This window comes from Myxine glutinosa, chromosome 1 (assembly GCF_964187855.1).
Source record: "Myxine glutinosa chromosome 1, kmMyxGlut1.1, whole genome shotgun sequence".
Taxonomy (NCBI): Eukaryota; Metazoa; Chordata; class Myxini; order Myxiniformes; family Myxinidae; genus Myxine; species Myxine glutinosa.
The window spans coordinates 411,729,678-411,746,240 of record NC_136261.1 but is presented as its reverse complement, the minus strand read 5'-3'; the positions used below and the strand labels follow the sequence as shown (position 1 = coordinate 411,746,240).

Here is a 16,563-nt window from a genome sequence, read left to right as displayed (position 1 = left end):
GAATATCGGAAAGACGAAGGTGTTGGCAAGTGGTAAAGCATGTGGTGAGGTGGAAAGAACTGGGAAGTGGCCCTGTGCTGTGTGCAGGAAGGGTGTCAGAGTGAACTCCATTAAATTTACAATGTGCGCTGAGTGGGTTCATCAAAAATGTAGTGGTCTGAGAGGGTCATTAACCAGTGTGGCAGCTACATGCAAATGTAAGGTGTGCACAGAGGGCGCTGCAAATGGAGGAAATGTTGAGTTGGATCTTGGAGACGGCGTGAAGCTGGAAGGTGTGAAAATATTTTGCTACCTCGACGGATGTGCCGAGTATCGTTGAGAGAGAGGAAGACAAATGATGAATTGGGAAAGATGATGGGAATAGAGCCTGTGATTGATGCTGTGAAGAGGAACAGGTTGAGATGGTTTGGTCATGTGTTGAGGAAGGATGAAAGTGACTGGTTGAGAAGAGTGATGGAAATGAATGTAGAAAGAAGTAGAGGACGGGGAAGACCGAGAAAGACTTGGCTAAAGATGGTGGAAGAAGAAATGCGGGCAAGGGAGTTAACAAGGAGAGATGCAGAAAATAGGGCAAAATGGAGAAGATTGTCATGGGGACCGCAAGGCTAACCCCCGCTCTAGCAGGGAAAATGGCCTTTAAAATGCATGTTGTTGTTGTTGATGTTAGCCACTTTCTTATTAAAACGATTGTTCAAGGAGTTATTTAAGCAATTGTCTAAGCAGTTACTCACCACCATATTGTAGCACAGTTAAAAGATAAATAAAAATGTCACTATATCATTGGGTCTGAGTAGAATTGTCCAGTTTATTTTTTAAAAACATGTTTCAGCTTACCAGGGTGATGACCCTTGGTCTTTTTTGTGGATATGCGCCAATACCGGCAAAATTATTGAATATATGGGCAATATGCTTGAAATACAAGATGCTACTCCTGATCGTGAATCCATGCATACCTCATATGTTGAGATCGGATCATCCGATCAAAAGCTATAACAGTTTCCATTTTTAGCATATGCCGGTGGGGGGGGGGGGGGGGGGGGGAGGGGGGGACCCCTCATATATCGAGGAACCCACCAGGTACCCCAGAAGCCCCATTTTTGATCTGAGTGCTTGACACTCGAACCAAAATTGTTCTATTGGCCCTTACCTTCAAATTGGTACTGAAAACGAAACTTTTGAATCAATAGCAACATTATTACACTACTGGCACCCCACTAATATCCTGGTATTTCAAATTTCAGTTCTCCTGTATGGATCCTCATGTGCGTTTTCAAATTGCCTTTTTGAGAGAAACCTTTATCACATAGAGCATTTGTGCAGTCACTCTCCTGTATGGATCATAATATGTCTTTTCAAATGGCCTTTACGAGAGAAACCTTGATCACATATCGAGCATTTGTGCGGTCGCTCTCCTGTATGGATCAATACATGTCTTTTCAAATGGCTTTTACAAGAGAAACCTTTATCACATATCGAGCATTTGTAAGGTCGGTCTCCTGTATGGATCCTGATATGTGATTTCAAGTCACCTTTTTGAGAGAAATCTTTATCACATGTCGAGCATTTGTGAGGTCGCTCTCCTGTATGGATCCTAATATGTGATTTCAAGTCACCTTTTTGAGAGAAACCTTTATCACATATCGGGCATTTGTGGGGTCGCTCTCCTGTATGAATCCTGATATGTGATTTCAAGTCACCTTTTTGCGAGAAACCTTTATCACATATCGAGCATTTGTAAGGTCGCTCTCCTGTATGGATCATCATATGCCTTTTCAAACTGTTGCTACGAGAGAAACCTTTATCACATATCGGGCATTTGTGAAGTCGCTCTCCTGTATGGATCCTCATATGCAATTTCAAATGGCATTTTTGAGAGAAACATTTATCACATATCGAGCATTTGTGTGGTCGCTCTCCTGTATGGATTCTCATATGTAATTTCAAACTGTTGCTATGAGAGAAACCTTTATCACATATCAGGCATTTGTGAGGTCGCTCTCCTGTATGGATCCTCATATGCAATTTAAAATGGCATTTTTGAGAGAAACCTTTATCACATATCGAGCATATGTAAGGTTGCTCTCCTGTATGGATCATCATATGCATTTTCAAACTGTTGCCACAAGAGAAACCTTTGTCACATGTAAAGCATTTGTGAGGTCGCTCTCCTGTATGGATCCTCATATGACTTTTCAAACTGTTGCTGTGAGAGAAACCTTTGTCACATATAGAGCATTTGTAAGGTCGCTCTCCTGTATGGATCCTCATATGTTTATTCAAATCGCATTTATCAGAGAAACCTTTATCACATATCGAGCATTTGTAAGGTCGCTCTCCTGTATGGATCATCATATGCCTTTTCAAACTGTTGCTATGAGAGAAACCTTTGTCACATATGGAGCATTTGTGAAGTCGCTCTCCTGTATGGATCCTCATATGACTTTTCAAACTGTTGCGATGAGAGAAACCTTCATCACATGTAGAGCATTTGTGAGGGCGCTCTCCTGTATGGATCCTCATATGACTTTTCAAACTGTTGCTGTGAGAGAAACCTTTGTCACATATAGAGCATTTGTAACGTCGCTCTCCTGTATGGATCCTGATATGTGATTTCAAGGCACCTTTTTTAGAGAAACCTTTGTCACATGTAGAGCATTTGTGAGGGCGCTCTCCTGTATGGATCCTCATATGATTATTCAAATCGCATTTTTGAGAGAAACCTTTATCACATATCGAGCATTTGTAAGGTCGCTCTCCTGTATGGATCCTGATATGTGATTTCAAATTGCCTTTTTGAGAGAAACCTTTATCACATCTCGAGCATTTGTAAGGTCGCTCTCCTGTATGGATCATCATATGCCTTTTCAAACTGTTGCTATGAGAGAAACCTTGATCACATATCGAGCATTTGTGCTGTCGCTCTTCTGTATGGATCTTTTCATGTTTATTCAAATTGCTTTTTGTCAAGAAACCTTCATCACAGACAGAGCACTTGTGGAGGTGTATTCCAGTGTGGATCCTCATGTGTATCGTGATGTTACTCGTTGAAGCAAAATCCATTCGACACACATTACACTGATAACGTATTCGCCTTTCTAGAACCTTTTTGTGTTTGTTTAATTTAACATTAATCTTGATGTTGCGAGGCCCAGGCATGCAGTTGTATTTTATGGGAAGTGAGTCTTGATGTCGTGATTGTTTCTTCAAAAAAGGCTTCTTCCTCACTGTCAAGCTGTGACTGGACCTTATTTGTCCAATATTACTTCTGGATTGTTCTACAGAAACAAAGAACACATTTAATTTTTTTGGTCAAAATCAAAATGCTAAACATTTAACACATTTCTGAAATTTTATATTTTCTCAACACAAAGGATTAAATGTTATTTTTTTTACGTTTCCACTTACCAGTTGTAAAACAGGAAGCACTTCCGTTTGTCTTGTGAATATCATCTGAACCTTCCTTCACAGAAGCACATTTTGAATCTTCTGTGACAGATGAATCGTCATTGTGTTGTTTGCCTTCCACATTTATAGGATAGACATCACCTGTGTACAAATCAGCATCAGTCTTTTGTAGGAAAGTGAGATTGAGAACCATCTTGAGAGTTCATAGAACATGTTACGTCATGGAATGTATACTTAAATTTAAATACAATAATGAAGTTAAATATTGTTAAAAAGAAAAATTCTGGATGTTAAGCACTATTGAAGGAGTCTTCTACATCACCCTTATACACCACCCTCTTTAGCACATGTCCAAGTACTGTTAAACCAGAGGTTAGTGGAAGTAACAAGAAGGCGATTTGTGTTCAAGCATTTAATTAAACCGAGATAAAATAACGATTGTAAAATTCATTTTAAAAGATTTATGGAATTTACTGGCGTTGCAGTCTATTGCATCTATCTATCTATCTATCTATATATATCTCTATCTCTATCTCTATCTCTACATTAGTTATTTGGCCTGTTGTATGATGTCATTATAAACAGTAATTGTCCGTTTGGAATGATTTTCAATTTTGTTTGACTCCCAAGCAGCAGACAGAGTGAAAACATTGTTGCACACGTGGGGTTCGGGGTTTGTGGTTTTGGGTTTGGGGTTTGGGGTGCGTCACGAGTGGGACTTCTTGGACTCTCCCTGACCTCTGGACCTGAGGACCACCGTACCGTGGATAGGTTCGTGGCCGAATGGGATGTTAAGCAACGACTGACACATTGAAAAACATTGATAACACCGCCAAATCTGGCAACACAATTGATCTTGGCAGGCGATCCTTCCATGGCATGAACAGGTCAGCAGCTTCTCCTCGGGTGCCCAGCGCGTTTGAACAGCAACAATGGCTCTGGTGTTCCAGCTTTTAAGCCGCTTCCGCACTAAATATTATATCCTATGTAAGCTCAATCTGTGGAAAAGTTTGGCGGCACATCCGTAACCTGCCACTTAATTTAAATTTTCGCACTGACATTCGGCAGATTTCCTACGGGAACCCCGACGTGTTCTCCACATCCACTGCTCATGCTGCAGAACCCCCGCAGATGTCTCACAAATACGCACAGCCCCGTACCCTTCACCACACCCACTCTCGCACCGTCACCGTGGTACATCCGGTACATCCCCAAATCACCTCATGGACCAGCGCACACAACTTACACACACTGACCATTTCACGATCAAATGATTTTCACACAATCCACTCCACAGTCAATCTCACTCCATTCACACTCATGGGTCACCCCATGACGGTTTACACACTACTTTACATTTGAGCCTTTCCGCTCTGCAGCTGAATTTGCCATTTGTGTCATGCACACTGAAGCACATCCTTGGGATTTTTTTTTTCAATCATCCGCATATGGGTGTTTTCCCTGGCATGGACAGTTAACACACAGTGACATGCAGTGCCTTAAAATGTGACCTCCTTTGGAAAGGTACGGATTACAAACCTGTTCTGGTTAATCTCGCGCGCACAGGAACAGAACATCCGAGCATTTAAAATATTTCCCGCTCGATAACCTCACCCCTCCCCTCAGTCAAGCTAACGGTTACCCCCTGCTGAGTCGGTGAAAGACCCGTACTCTCACTCGTTCATGAAATACACTCTGCACACTCGCGGCACACACTCCGTTACACTCAGGCTCGGCATTCCAAGGAACCCCGGGTTCTTTATTGCACCCAAGCTCGGCACACACCCTTTCACACCATGCATTCGCTGCAGCTCACACAGCCTCACCTCGTCATGGTCTGCTTTGATCGCCCATATCCTCTCCACCTGCACCTGCCATGTGTAATCCCGATCTTTACACATTGTTTCGACACATTCCATGATCTCCTCCTTAACATTATTTTCCCTCTCACTTGGCTTCTTGTGCTTGAGATTACTTTATTGTCTTCCATTCTTTCTTTCATTTTCTATTCGTTCGTCTCTCATCATTTGTCCCATTTCTTTTATCTTCTGTGTTCGGCCATTATGTCCCATTTTACATCTTTTCTTATTTGCCACCATTTCTCTTTTTACATCCTTCTGAGCTGCAATTATACATTATATTTCTTCTGATTTGCTTCTTCAGTTCTTTTTGCTCCCCCACAGTTCTCCTTGTACTCCCTATTTAAGTCCATTTACCTCTTCTTTTATCCCAATTATCTCCATCCACAGTTTATATTCTAGCCTCACTCACCTAAACATCAATGACAATGCATTGCTAATGGAAGAAATACATTTGAACACAAAGGGGAACACACCCCCTCCCTCCTCTCATCTCTCACATCAATTCTCTCATCTCCTCTTCCTGAGCAGGCTGCAGTTTCTCAAGGCAGTGTTCTGGGACCTGTGCTTTTTCTAATCCACCAGTGATCTTTCTGACTCTGGAAAATCTTTATCTTTTTGCTGATGACTCCACCCTCTGCTGGTCCAGCTTTGATCCCTCAGGTCGACAGTTCTGGGCAAAAAGCAGCCTCTTAACTCTCTGCAGACTTGAATAAAATTACCAGCTGGTCAAACACATGGAACATATCTTTCAATCCTGATAAATCTCACACTCTCACCATGTCTCTCCGAAAACACCGTCTGGAAGAACCTCACATCTAGTTTCTCAACAATCCTCTTTGAAGAAGTTCGGTCACCGAAGCTTTTTTGTTTCACTATCTGCCGTGATGTTCCTGGGAAAGCCACATGTCTAAGCTGAACTCCAAAGCCAGTCGCCAATTGGGCAAGCTCCATCCTACAAAGTCCTGCCTTGGCACTGCTGAGCTGCTCACCCCCTACAAAGCTTTCATCTGCAGTTTGAGGAAATATTGCTCTCCCCTCTGGGCTGATGCTCCTGCCTCATTCCTATTGCGGCTTCATGCTGTAGAAACCAAATATTTTATGATTATTGGTACCTCCCATGATGAATCTGATTATGAGGGCCTTTCACTCTCTCACAACAGGCAGGTTGGTGGTCGTTCTATCTTCTATCGACTCCTCTTCGGCTTTGCACCCCCTGCTCCAGAGGGGGGAGAAAAGAGGAATGAAAGAGTGAAGGTGAGCAGAGAGTCTTGATTTTGGCAGTTTCACCAGAAGAGGTTTACTGGGAGACCTTGTGCGTCCTGAAGGAATATTTGGGGGTAGAGCACAGCCAGTGCTGGGGGGAACTAGGCCGGAGAGGAGACGGTAGAAGACAAAGACCATCAACCTGCCTGCTCTGAGCAAGTCAAAGGCCATCAGAATCAGCTTTATCTCGAAAGACACCAATGATTCTGAAAGCTTTAGTTTCTACAGCGTGAAGGCACGATATATGTCAAGGGAGATGGCTTTGATTTCCTGTTTGGCATTGAGGACATCCGTCCATTTTTGAGACAGCAGAAGCACCATGTTGAGAATAGAGAGGCCTGGTCTGAATCCAAATTGATAATCAGAGATCAAGCCATTGGAGAAGAGGAAAGATTTACAAGAATATGTGATGATGGATTCCATGACCTTGCTGATGATTGGGAGCAGGCTTATTGGTCTGTAGTTGCAGGGATCTGTTTTTGCACCTTTTTGTGTAAAGCGGTAATGTTGACGGATTTCCAAGCAGATGGCAGATGGCAGATGGCAGATGACCTTGAGCAAAATAGAGGGTGAAGAGAACAGAGAAAGGGTATAATAGAGCGGCAAGGCAGGATTTTCGGAACCGTGGGCTGATGCCATCTGGTCCAGTTGCAGAATCAGAGTCAAGGTTTGACAGAAACTTCACCTTGTCGGGAGAGAAGGACACAGAGTCCAGGAGCAGTTGGGTTCGACTGGGAAAGGTGGGAACAGAGAGAGATGGGTTTGGGACACAAGATTTTGAGGCAAACACAGAGTTGAGGCATTCAGCGTTTTCACGTGCGGTGTCAGCTGTGTAGTCGTTTGAGGTAAGGGAGAGGCTGGAAGGGGAACAAACAGCAGAAACAGATTTGACAAGACGCCATCAGGATTTGGAGGGGGGAGACACTACTGAGGTGTGGTGGAGTGAGCACAGTGCAGGGAGAGAGAGGAATAAGGGTTCTCATATGGAGATCATCTCTGCCACCAGAACGAGGCTCAGGTCTATCATAAAGAGGAGGGTGTAATCAGGGAGAGATACGAAAGAGTCAGAGACGTCTTGAAGGAAGAAAGTTTCTGTTAAGCAGATCAAGTCTGGTTTGTTAGAAGCAGCCTCTATGGACAGATCTGTCAGGTGTAAGCGAATGCTGCAGATGTTTGACCAAAACCATTAAAGACCTCTCAAAGGAATCATTTTGGTCGCTGCCAAATCTTGTGTAAGATGGCCTGGATCAACCTACCATGAGGAGCAATGTGCTGAATCCCCTTCAACAATTGTATGCAATTCTGATTCTATGCAAATGCATCATTTAAATTAGATATTCAAGATATGTGCGACGCGTCACAGGCTAATCAGATGTTTCGACACGTACAACTAATTGGCTGTTTATTTCCCTTTGTGGGGGTTACCCCATTGGGACACAATCCACGGTCACGGGACCAGTGGGGGCTATGGATGGTATAGGCGTGGCGTGTGCTCGGTGGTTGAAGCCATGCACCCTTAAGAGGGTTGGATTTGAGATATATGATGCATGAGTTCCGGTCGGGTTTTCAATCCGTCGGAATAAACGAGCCTTGAACTTGTTACGTGCGTCTCGCCTCCCTGTTACCAGCAACTCCTACACTTTCTCAAATTGCGATCTGGACTGGCGGATTATGTGTGCACATGCAACGATATTTACCTCCGCCACCAAAGGTGGATGGAGGTTATGTTTTCACCCCTGTATGCTTGTCTGTATGTTTGTCTGTCTGTGAACAAGAAATCGCAAAAAGTTATTGATGGATTTGGACGATATTTGGCAGAGGTAGTTTATGTGACAAGGACGAAATAATTAGATTTTAGTGAAGATCCGGGTTCGGCTAGTAGAATTTTAAAAGTGATTCTTTACCATTGAGAGATAGGACCAAAAACGATATATAGCATGATATCTCAAAAACATATGGACGGATCTGGACGAAACTGGGTGGAGAGGTTGTGTGTGTGACAATTACAAATCGATTCGATTTTGGTGAAGATCTAAATATGGATTCGGATACGATAATCATTTAATTCCAAAGTGGTGGTGGTGGTGGTTCAATGTGCAGCCACCCTGCTGCTGGTTGCATCATTTTCAATAAGTGCATCTGCTGCTGATGCAATGCCTCTCTAAAACTTATCTGGTACTCATTCTGGAATGGAAGTATCTGGATTCTGGAATTCTGGATTCTGGGATTCTGGAAGTATCTGGAATGGAAGTATTCTGGAATGGAAGACAAACTGGAAGTATCTGGTACTCATTTTGCCGACCTTGGAAGGATGACAGGCTGAGTCAACCCCACCTGGCGTTAATTCAAGGGGATTCAAACTCAGGACATTAGGATCCCAAGCCTTCCGCCCTAACCATTTGGCCAACACCAGGTGATGATTTGTGTGTGAGTGTGTGTGTGTGTGTGTGTGTGTGTGTGTGTGTGTGTGTGTGTGTGTGTGTGTGTGTGTGTGTTTGTGTGTGTTCAGGGGAGCTTATACAATGAAGTTCTGAATGTCCTGAACAAAGTTCAGGGGAGCTTATGCAATGGCGCGTCGTCCGGCTGTCAGGCAGTCTGTCAGTCCATACATAAACACATGAAACTTCTTCTCCGAAACCACTGATGGGATTGCGAGCAAATTTGGCCCAAATGATATGTGTTGTGTTGTGACTAAAGTTTGTTCACGGCATTAAAAAAAAAATCAAGGTCTAAGGTCTTCCAGTGGTCAAAGAGAAACCAGGTTTGACCCCCCAAAATAGTAATTTGCTTTTTCCTCTGAAGCTACAGACACTATTTCAATGAAACATGACCACAACTTTCATCACACCCATGATATACCGAAGTTTGTTTACGGCACGATGAAAATTGAAGTCTTAGGGGGTCCATGGGCGGTCAAAGTGGGTCCAGATTTGACCCCCCAAAATAGATGTTTACTTTCTTCTCTGAAACTACACACGCAATTTCAATGAAACTTGACCACAAACTTGACCACCCATGATGTACCAAAGTTTAGGTTCACGGCATTAAAACAAACATAGGCGCAATACCCCTGGTGCTCACCTGGTAAAATAAACAGTATACTGCACCAACTAAGGGTATTTAAAAACAATTTCAATGGTTGATAGAAGACGGGGCAGCATGTAGAATCACACTAACATAGTCATAAGACTTCAAACAAACAAACAAAAAAATACCTATTTTGAGGGGCAAACCCCCTACCCCAACCCCATATACCTCCTAAGACCCCAATGTTTCTAATACATTGAACAAACATTGGTACATCAAGGGTGATTACGGTTGTGGTCAAGTTGCATCAAAATCGTGTGGATAGTTTCTGAGAAGAAAGAAAACACCTATTTTGGGGGGCAACCCCCCGTAAACCTCCAAAGGGGCAGATTTTTTAAATGCCGTGAACAAACTTCGGTACATCACGGGTAATGAAGGTTGTGGTCAAGTTTCATCGAAATAGATTGTGTAGTTTCAGAGGAAAAAGCAAACCTGGATCCACTTTGACCCCCGGTAGACCCTCTTAGACCCCGATTGTTTTAATGCCGTGAACAAACATTAGTCACAACACAACAAATATCATTTGTGCCAAATTTGGTTGCAATCCCATCAGTGGTTTTGGAAAATAAGTTTCATTGGAAGGCATTAGAAGAATTGGGGTCTGAGGAGGTATGTGGGGTGGGGGGTGGGGGGGATTGCCCCCCAAAATAGTTTTTTTTGTTTGTTGGTTTAAAGTCATGATTATGTTAGTATAATTCTACATGCTGCCCTGTCTTCTAGCAAGCATTGATACAGGTTTAAAATATCTTTTGTCAGTGTAATATACTGTTTATTCCACCAGGTGAGTGCCAGGAGTATTGCCCCTATTTTTGGTAATGTACCCAGGTGGCAGGGTCAAAATGATACTGCTCTTGCACCTTATTGCCAGGTGGTGATCATAACAACCAAGTATGTGAATTTTTACACAACTGTTCAAGAGGAGACAGAATGACAGACAGACAGACAGACAGACGGATGGAGCCGATTACAATATGACTACGATGAAGCGTCTTCATATTTTTCAAAAAGCGTGGGATAAGAAGGATAAGCCTTCCACGACTAAAGAGAGGTAACTAACTACTTCCTGCATGCAGATAACTTAAATGCACTGTTAAACAAGGAACACCTTGGAATTCAATGCAATTTCCAAAAAAGGACACTCCTGGCAGTGTCCATATGTTTTATACCTCTCCCACCGCCCCCTTCCCACGCCCCCCCCCCCCAAAGCCCTCGCCCTCTCTCAGATCTCTCGATGTCTCCATGTCTCTCGGTCCCTGCTCTCAAATGTTGTGTTTGTGTCCTTCCCCCTCTCTCCCCATCTTGTCTACCGCTCCCTATGTTATATGTTTTATGTGTCGGTTTGTCTTTCTGTGTGATTAATGTTCGCTCTTTCACGAGCCTCGATCTTGTATACAAAAAAAAAAAAAAAAAAAAAAAAAAAATAGGGGAAATAGCCCCAATTTTTCAAATGCCTGAACAAACTTTGGTACATCATGGGTAATGAAGGTTGTGATCAAGTTTCATCGAAATCGTTTGTGTAGTTTTAATTTCGGGGTCTGGTTGGGTCAAACCTGGACCCACTTTGATCCCCGGTAGACCCCCTAAGACCTCGATTATTTTTTTAATGCCCTGAAAAAACTTGAGTTCCAACACACAAAATATAACCTTAGCCAAGTTTGGTCACAATCGCATCAGCAGTTTCAGAGAAGAAGTTGCTAAGGACGGACTGACGACGCACCATCCCATAAGCTACCCGGAAATATGTTCCAGGTGAGGTAAAATTTACCTTGTACCCTCCATCAAAAATACATTCATACTAGACAATACAAAACTGCACCAAAATAGATTACACAAGTTAAAAGTATACAACACAAAACAATGGGGGGAAGACCAAGATATTTGTTGACATGCGATGTTGTATTAAAAAAGTCACATACCAGACATGGCTCTTGACCCATCATCCTGAGAGCGGAGACTGCAGACATCACTGAACCCGATTCCAGAGAAACCAGAAACGTTGTCTCGGTGCACATTTGGGGATCCAAAAATCTTTTCACAGAAACTGGAAAGTTCCCGAATAACATTCTCCAAAATGACGAAAATACTTCCCAAAAGAGAAGAACCCACAATCTGGACATCTTGCGGCTTCGAAAAAGAATTAATAAATTTACAGAAGTCAGCATACATTGCAAATTGTAATTTCTCTTTGGAGAGAGAGAGGAGCTCGGTCCGCAGTGCATCCGACTCAGTACAAGCTCGAATAACCTTCTGATTCTCAATTCCAAGCTTATCGATCACTGCTTGGGCTGTTTCTGCTCTCAGGCCTTGGGACATGAGCCATTCCAAGAAGCTCTCCATTGCACCGATGACCTGCGAAGGATACAATGCTTATGTTAATCACAGAAAAGTTATACATGTTATTTTCTTTACTGGAATGTTTTTGAGTTATTTCCATTGACAATCCAATCAATTATTATCCAATAAATGCGGGCTTTTGCATCCAGTTTGTTCAACCGCTGTGCCCCATTTTGTAAGTTTGCTTATCAATCATGATCTAATGTATGTGAGTTTTTATATACAGAGACAAAAACAAACCCAGAGTAAACGAGAGGAGACCATACGGCTCATTATGCGGCGCCACATCAACACCAAACCAAGTTTATCCACCAAAACAATGCAATTTCATTTGGGGAATGAGGGGAGAAATGTGCCTGAGATGATGTGGCATGACCAGGGATATCCCAAGCGCGTCAAATACAAATGGGGAAGCACAATTATTTTAATTGTTTAAATAAAAAAAGAGAAAAAGGGAATTTTTTGTGTTATTTGTTTTTTTTTTAACAGAAGAGAATGGTTGGGTGGAGGTTTGGGTGACGCCACTTCTTGGATGACAAACAGACATCAATCACACACCACCCCTTGATGAGACCCCCCACAGACACAACACCACTTCACTCAGATGCACACAATCTCCCAATCTATACGTCATACTCCCAATCGAAACTTCAATTCCATCCATTCATAATCCATACTCCCAATTCATACTTCAATCCCACTCCTCCCTCCAGGTCTTTAAAATAGCTGTTCACCACCATCTCTTACCTTCACCCATCCAAAACCTTGATCTTCTCTACCCCCGTGAATGCACCCCAAATCCTCTTTTTTGAAATACCAACTTCTTTCCTGGAAGTCCTTGGTGTCCTTGTGTTTTATACTTTTATAATTGTGCAAGGGCACAGAGAGAAAATTCGTGGGAGTGAGACCCAAATTCGAAGAGCACCACAGCGTTGACAATGCGAATTCGGGTTCTTAGAACCACATAGTTTAAAGAGGCCGATTGGCAGGGTACGACCCCGGGTAGTTTAAATGAGTAAATGTCAGTAGTGTAGTTAGGCAGGATGCGAAATCCATTCGCACCATCCACAGCCTGTCACTGAGGAGGACGAGACTCCACACCAAGGCTCTGTGAAACTGTTTGAGTGGTGAGACGCATCATGACATAAGAGGGACAATGTGTTTGTTCCATTCCTTCCTTCTTGGGAGGGATTGGGAGACGAATTTGGATTTGAGGGGGATAAGGGAGACAAGACGTAGAGACGAATTGTAAGGAGGGCTAGGGTAGTGTACGGGGGGGGGGGGGGGGGGCATCGACCTGCTGTGCAGCACCATCGATCTGTGCAGCATCCCTGCGGCACCTTGCTACATCTGTGCAGCCAAACGGCACAGCACTGTGCTGCCATATCCTTTTGCTGTAATTTTGCTGCACCTTTGTTACATCTGTGCAGCACTTTGCTGCCACAAACCCTTTGCTGCACCTTATACACTCATGGACCACAAGCTTTGTGGCCTTGCACCTCTGCTGTGCTGCACTTTTCTGCAACATCACCTTGCATCTTCGGACCACTTGTTGAGTGGCATTATGTCACGCAGTTGGACCACATGGGAGTGGCCCTGCCTGGCAAAGGAAATGAAATGAAATAAAAACTTTTTTATTGTGCCTTTTTATTAAGGTGTGCAAGGGATGAGAACATTTGTAAGTTTAGGTAGCCCTGTAGATTAAAAATGGCCTGTATGCCGGTCCGGGGGCTAGCCGGTTTGATATATGCACACAGAAGAAGCAAGAAGCAGATGCAAGAAGCAAGCAGCAAGTGTTATGATTCAATTGATGAGTGTTTTGTGTGTTTGCTGTGCTTTCTCTCCCCTCCAATCTTGTCTTCCAAAAAGGACAGGTTCTGGGTCATAGAATTGTAAATAAAAGTAAGTTTCTGTGCTTGTAAATATAAAAATGCTGCCCACCGGCTATGTGTTTAGTTTGACAAATTCCGGATATTCGGTTAGTTGTGGGTGTGAATATGATAGGTAGCTACTCAACGCAATAGGAGGGACATATCTAGCATTTTAAAACTGTCGCATACACGGGTTAGAGTAAATGTTAGGGGGAACCACACCTATATATCACATGTAAAAGTAAAGTTAATTTTGCATGTCATTCTCTAACCGGTCGTTTCAGTTGTTGGGTTCGACTCGGGGCGAGTCTGACGAGGCAGGGTGTAGTGTTGCGGTGTTGTGTTTTTACAAATAAAGGTTAATTTCCCCCTCATAGTTTAGTCACACTACAACATGTAGCCTCGCGATAGTTCAGTTATTTCTTAGTAAATGTAAGCAAAGTCCTGTTCCTGTGTTAGTTTTGCGTTGAGTAGAATAATGAGAGTTATGTCTCCTTCCAATGCTTATGCTGCCACGATACTTTGAGTGTTGGCGCAAATCACCACGAGGCTGGCCTGACAAGTCAATCCAGGCCGAAGGAAGGCGGAACAGAAGAAGTGGGAGTGACCGGTAAGCACGAGCCGCCAATCAGGGCTCAAGGGGAGTGGCTAAGCACTGCGGCAAAAGGCGTGGTTTGGAACATTCGAGGCAGGCCATTAGAGGCAGGCGTGGCAATATAACCCTGTGCCCAAAAGCCCCCACCTCAGTTATGGGGAGAGGCGCTTGCCAGTTCTGAGGAGAGGTGCGCTGTACAAATTAACAGTTTGAGGAGGACATGCGCTGAGTGATGAGCTTGAGTTATCAGTTCGAAGCGCTGTGTTGAATTACGAGTTCTGAGGAGAGGTGCGCTGAACCAAGTTATGAGCCTGGGTCCTCTGTTGAATTGAGCTTGAGTCAGATCCTGAATTGAGTTGCGAGAGTGAAAGCGCGCCGTTGAATAAATCGTGCTGTGAAGGACTGCCGTGCTGGGCGAGAGACGCGCATATCCGCCTGCCTGCCTTTTTTCGAGATGCGCGCTGCGAGGATCCCTCCCGCCGGCCTGCCTGCCTTCGTCGAGGGACGTGCTGTGACCACAGAAGGCCATGCCGGGCGAGCTGTTCCTGAACAACAAAGCCGGCGCGTTCAGTGCATGAACCGTCCTTCCTTCATTCCCCCTGTGAGTGTGAACGGGCCCATTGTCTGGAAAATAAACTGAGACTGCTTAAGTGCCTGCTCTGTGTCTCTTTGCCTTGTATAGCTGTAAATAAACCTTTGTTCTTCCTTCTATTTGATCATTCCCGTCATTTCCATCCATTGACTAAGCGTGGTACGAATTATATCGCTCTAATCGGGTTCCAATAACAAGGTAATTGCACGGAACATGTGGTGCACCATCCGCTCGGGTGCACTCAAATTACGTGTGGTTTGTGCAAGACTTGATCCCCGCTTCCGTAGCGGCGTAGGTACTTAGGTACGTGCGAACATTGTCCCGAAACCCTGTCCCGTGTCCGACCGGAAGTGGCGACTCAAGTCTCACGGTTGCGACGCCCCAAGGAGAACAAGGGGCTTTATCTCCCCTTGGTAAGGGACGGAGGGGTCGCACAAAACTAACAATATATAAAAACACACACACACCTACACACACACACACCTACACACACACACACCTACACACACACACACACCTACACACACACACACACACCTACACACACACACACACACACACACACACACACACACACACCTTTTTATATCAACAGAATCAACAGAACCCCTTTTTTGGACAAAACTGTGTATTTTAGGGAAAGAGACATTATTTTTTTATTTTTTTTTGTCCAATGTGGTAAGGGCTGGTGGGATGGTCTCCAAGTATGCACACTCACCTTTAAGCTGTCTAGTCTGGGCCCACAGATGTACGTTAAGCTGGCTGTCCGGTTTTCTACCATTAATTATTTGGAGAAATGTCAATTTGATTCACACAGCTGCAAGAAGTAAATGTATTTTATTTGCCAGATGTCGGGCGCCCCTTTATATGAACTTTTATAGAGCATTCCTTGGTTCCTCCTAAGAACACAAGGGTAGTACAGCATGCACATGAGATTTCTGAATGTCCTCACATGTCCCTTATTTTCTAGGTTTGTCACATGGCACACAACAAATAAAGAGGCCTTTTCTATGCTGCTGGAATTTTTCCCCAAAACATATATATATACATCAAATGCAACTGTTGAGAATAGATGTTTTATGTCATCAAGACCTAACACCTATTTCCCTCAAAAACAACCCACTTCCAGTTTCACGTGTCGCTGATGCAGTTCCCCCTGTTTCCGGGAAGCTGGTACTCATTTTGCCGACTTCAAAAGGACCGACAAGCTGAGTCAGCCCACATGGTGTTATTTTAACGGCGTCACCCTAACATCTCAAAGCAGCCATATTAAACATGAAGCCAACACCAGGATTAGTTTCACAATTAATGAGTGAGAACGTCACTCTGTATCGCACAAACCTCCACCAGGATAAACAGGTAACGTTTTGTATCCACTGATAGACCGGATCTGGATTCGGACCTGAACCTAAATCGAATCAGCTTCTTCTTCTTCTCACCGACCCACCTCGTCCCCTTAGTTTCGCCATAATCCATCCACAACTCTGTCATATCGTGCTATGTATGATCATAATGTTCGGCCGATCTCTCTATTAATATTACGAAGAATCACTT

General features: G+C 43.7%; 1 protein-coding gene across 1 annotated transcript; it reads right to left on the bottom strand.

Annotated features, from left to right (window-relative positions):
* Nucleotides 1-1,211: 1,211 nt before the first annotated feature.
* Nucleotides 1,212-11,962, bottom strand: LOC137417849 (uncharacterized). The gene is made up of 3 exons (XM_078770501.1): nucleotides 11,534-11,962; nucleotides 3,406-3,546; nucleotides 1,212-3,275 (listed from the first exon to the last, which is right to left on the bottom strand). Exons 1-3 carry the CDS (start codon nucleotides 11,952-11,954, stop codon nucleotides 1,321-1,323), a joined length of 2,517 nt encoding a protein of 838 aa, XP_078626627.1. The 5' UTR covers nucleotides 11,955-11,962; the 3' UTR covers nucleotides 1,212-1,320.
* Between the last annotated feature and the right edge of the window lie 4,601 nt (nucleotides 11,963-16,563).

Bases quoted from the DNA above. Each gene is read 5' to 3' on its own strand.
- LOC137417849 (XM_078770501.1), bottom strand. From the start codon at position 11,954: ATGGAGAGCTTCTTGGAATGGCTCATGTCCCAAGGCCTGAGAGCAGAA. The intron at 3,547-11,533 runs GTATGTGACTTT...ATTTGTACACAG, and splicing joins TGGGTCAAGAGCCATGTCTG to GTGATGTCTATCCTATAAAT. The intron at 3,276-3,405 runs GTAAGTGGAAAC...TTGTTTCTGTAG, and splicing joins TGCTTCCTGTTTTACAACTG to AACAATCCAGAAGTAATATT.